The sequence below is a fragment of the Nanorana parkeri genome, unplaced genomic scaffold (assembly GCF_000935625.1).
Source record: "Nanorana parkeri isolate BGI_ZX_2015 unplaced genomic scaffold, ASM93562v1 scaffold408, whole genome shotgun sequence".
NCBI lineage: Eukaryota > Metazoa > Chordata > Amphibia > Anura > Dicroglossidae > Nanorana > Nanorana parkeri.
Window position 1 is genome coordinate 155,862 of NW_017306676.1, and position 4,449 is coordinate 160,310.

The 4,449-nt window shown below is 43.8% G+C and overlaps 1 protein-coding gene across 1 annotated transcript in view; it reads right to left on the reverse strand.

The window, feature by feature from the left end:
• The window catches only part of NUP153 (nucleoporin 153), a 69,952-nt gene that overhangs the window by 7,631 nt on the left and 57,872 nt on the right, over positions 1–4,449 (reverse strand). The window contains exon 19 of the mRNA XM_018559625.1: positions 1,950–2,642. Within this exon, the coding sequence (XP_018415127.1) occupies positions 1,950–2,642 (693 nt within the window). The remainder of the gene's footprint in view (positions 1–1,949; positions 2,643–4,449) is intronic.

The window sequence follows — 4,449 nt, forward strand, 5'->3', positions numbered from 1 at the left end:
GTTGGGTAGGCAGAGAAACTAGCTGGTAGTGCCCAGAGGCCATCTCCTGTACACAAGCATCTGAGATGCCGGGTTTCCAAGTGTCTGCAAAGGATAAAAAGCTTTTGACAGAATAGGCTGTGCAAGTCTCTTCTGCCATAAAAGCATCTTCCTGCCTGTCAACATTTTTATCTGTACACCGAGCAGTGCATGTACAGCTCGGTGTACAGGCCTGGCAGAATTCATGCCGTGATACGCGCAGGAGTTAACATCTGAGCCTGGCCAATCAGATGTCCAAAGACTCAGAACCTGAACGAAGATGGAAGCACCGGCCAGAAAGTAGAGCCTGGACATCAGTGCAGGAGGGGATTGTTTTGGCAGGTAAGACTGTCTAATGTGCTAATAATGCTGTGCGTACTAATTCACTATAGGGATAAAAGCTGCTCGGGTCCCGGGCTTTACTTCCGCCTTAATCGGTGGGGTCTTTAACCCACAGGCAGCGGACCTGATTAAACAGACTACTGGTGGTTAAAGCCGCCTGGACTTTGCTTAAGTTTGTAGAGCCGATGACCGGCTTTACAATAAAAGCGATTGGGCGACTCAGCTGTTGCTAGATCGCTTCTACGGGTCCGGTAAAGTGAACGGGCCGGCAGAATGAAGACCGGTTGAAGAGGGCTGCCAAGAGGCAACAGAGTGGTTCTAAGTGAAACTGCTATGGATAGTAGAGAAAGGTAGAATTCCCACAGCTTTCTGAATGTGAAGGTTTCACAGCACTACTGTCCAAAGAAGTTTAAAAAGGGAATTCCTAGGTGAACCTGAGAAAATGGAATTACCCCGACCAATCTGCCCTCTTAATTAAAAAGCATGGAAGCACAGGAACACCGAATATGGTCACAATCATGCTACTACTTGTTTTTGCAAGAAAAAGAAAAAAAAAAAGTGTTACAAACATACAAATGGCAAACATTATCACTACTGCATAGGCTGAAATATCATCAAATTATCTAAAGCGTGCATGGAACTTTTAAAGATGTAGAAAAAAATTCTACTGCTGATCTGATAAGAATACCAGTTGCTTGGCTGCCTCTGGACTTAGAGAACTATGAGGTGAGTGATATTCACTCACCTCATAGTTCGAGCCGGTGTGTGACAATGAAACGGTCACAGGTCGGCTCAATAGATCAGGAAGTGAGCGAACACAGACCGTCACTAACTCACTTCTCGATCCTGTCCCTGCAGAGCCGTGACTGTCACTCACGGCTCCCTGTAGGGATCCCCCCCCCTCCCCACTCTGATCCTCCAGTGCTGACTGGCGGAACGAACAGGGGGAGGGTACAGCTTGCTCTGGCCATCTAGAGGCAGAGCCAGCTGTACCCGCCCCCTACCCTGTCTGTTAGGTAGGCAGAGCCAGCTGTCACTCACGCAGCTGGGTGGATCTTGAGTTTAGTGTCGCTTTAACTATACATTAACTGTAATAGAAATTCAGCAGCTTAATCTCAAACATAAAATTCTTGGGACTTTAAGTTCTTGCATATTGCAAGTTATTAAAAAGAACGATTTTAGACCGGGCTTACATTGTTCCAGGGTGGTAACACATACACGTTAAGACAGCCCATTTGCTTTAAAGGGGAGCAAGGGCACCTTTATCATTTGGGGGGGCACAAGACAATTTTTCAGAAACAGCACGTGGCAGTGCATCAAAGTGTGTTGGGGTGCTGTTCAAACGCAACGGCTCCAACAAAAAGGTAGCTGCACAGCAATAGTGTGACCTAACCATCAAGGTTAGTAAAAGGTCCCATAAATGTTAAAATATATATTAGTAATTATTTAATAACTGAAGTGCTTACGCTTCTGCTTACTTAGCACATAAAACAACAACAGACATTTCCACTGATACTACACTGAATGGAGCATGAAAAGGGGTACTGAATAAAGAAACCAACTTAGGTAAACCTGAAAATCTGTTTTACCTGTTGAATTGGAGGTATTTGTCCCCCCGAAGCTAAAGCCCGTAGCAGCTGGTGTTGAAGTACCTGCACCAAACAAAAAAGGTGCGGCAGGAGCTGCACTTGCAGATGTTTCTGCTGGTTTATTCTCCTGGCCAGCAAAAGCAAATGTTGACTTAGATTCATTGCTACTGCCAAACATAGCACCACCTGCTGTAGTAGCGGGCTGCCCAAATACAAAGGGTACACTGGATGGGTTTGTAGATGTACTGGAATTTCCAAATAAAGTGTTGGAAGTTGCTGAAGTGTTTGTAGGAGCTGCACTTCCAAAAACATTGCTTGAACTTGATGTATTCACAGAGGCCACGCTGCCAAAAACAATGCTTGAACTGGTCGTAGTCCCTGAAGCTGGAGCGCTTCCAAATATACCGCTAGAACCTGCAGGAGTGTTCGAAGACAGGGCAGCACCAAAAACATTGCTAGGCCCAGTAGGTACCGTCAATGAAGTTGAACTGCTGAACACAGTACTAGAAGGTGCGGGGGAACCAGCAGCTGGAGCAGCAGTGTTGGACTGTACAGCACTGGCAAAAACATTACTAGAACTTGTCTGAGGAACACTGCCAAATACACTGGTGGAACTTCCAATATTACTTGACTGAGGGGCACTCGAGGATCCACTGCCTGGAAAGCCAAATACTGGCTTTGAAGAGCCTGTTTCTTTGGAGAGAAAACAATAAAGCTGTAATATATCAACATTAAAAAACAAACCAACACCAGTCCACAAACACACAAAATCAATTTTGTAGTTGAGCATAAAATGGCTGTCATTACCTGTTCATTAGCTTATAGTAGGTTATGTTTTCCTATGGTATCACTTGATTAATCAGGTCAGTGATGGAATGCAACATGTTGGGGGGAATTGATCAGAATTGAGGCAGACAAAATCTAGAGCAGATTTGCATGGCAACCAATCAGCTTCGCTCTCTCATTTTCAAATCTTAACTGAACAAACTGAAGAGAGAAGCTGATTGGTTGCCAACTGCTCCAGTTTTGATAAATTCCCCCGGTTGTGTACGGAAAATTCTATCCAATTACAAAATTAGAAGTCAGAATAGACTAGTCCCACTGGGCAAGGGATGACATGACCATATCTTTGTATTAAAGAGATGCAGAATATGGCAGACAAATGATTCCCAATGCTGTACCATCTTATTTCCTCAGATGGAGAGGGCCAGTATTACCCACACAGTGAGCCATTTTGTAAGTGGGAAATCATCCAGGGTTAGGAATTATCCCTGATATTCCATGAATTTTCTAAGATGGAGTGGCAATGTTTTTCTTAACCTCCCCGGCGGTCTGATAATTTTTTTTTCTTCCTTTTTTGTTCTATTTTTTTTTTTTAATTCCTGCCGGTTCCGCCCCCCTGCGATGTGGACGCTCGCAAGGGACGGAACCGGGATGCCGGCATCGGCCAGGGGACACAGCGCGGCTCGAGGGACAAAGTGAGTAACGCTACTGTGTAATCCCGAGTGTGGCTCAGGGTTACCGCTTATGGTACTGAAAATTAACCCCGAGCCACACTCGGGAATACTGCCAGGAAGGTTAATCAGAGAGCGGACCTGGAAAGTCTCCACATTTCTTAGGTTTCTGTAATATGGCACCAATGTGAAATAACTAGCCTCGACGGCTTAAAGAATGACTATTTTCGATAGCACTGTAGTGTGCTAAGACACACACACAACTACATCATTCTACTTGAACTGCATAACTCACACTGGTAACAAGGGGCAATAACGACTTTAGTAACCTGGAATTAATTTGCCTCAGGGTGCTTCGTATAGTGAAACTTATGACTACTATCTTGGCATACTAGATGTGGCAAGTATAAACATTCAAAATGGTTAATCAAATGCCTTTTAACCCCTTCATGACTGAGGCCTTTTTTTCATTTTTTGCACCCATGTTATATTCCACATTTTAGGCCTGAAAATTACTTTAAACCCCCCAACATTATATATTTTCTGAATGCCAAGACCCTATAGAATAAAATGGTGGTAGTTGCAAATTTTTATGTTGCGCAATATTAGTGCAACTCCTTATTAAACCCCAAAATTTAGTGATAAAATTAAATGCCCGAAAACACAACAAAATACCAGTTTTTTAAATGAAATATAAAAGATGGTTACAACGAGTAAAACGATACTCAACATGCCCAGTTTACAAATAGCGTGCGTCCGTGAAACGGCGAAAAACTGCAGTACCCCAAAAAGTCCACAGAAGACGCTTTAAAAGCCCCCACAGGTCATCAATTTAGAGATACCCCAAAATACTGGCCCTAGAATTATTGCTCTCACTCCGGCGTGCGCGGCAATACCCAACATGTGTAGCGCGTTCGTCTTTTTCTTAAGTAGGCGCACCCGACGCGTGTTTACGTGGCGACGTGCGTGCTCGCGGGGGCGCAGGACTTCTAAACATTTTTTATTATTAGATTTATTTTATTTTAATTTAAAAAAAACTTTTTTTT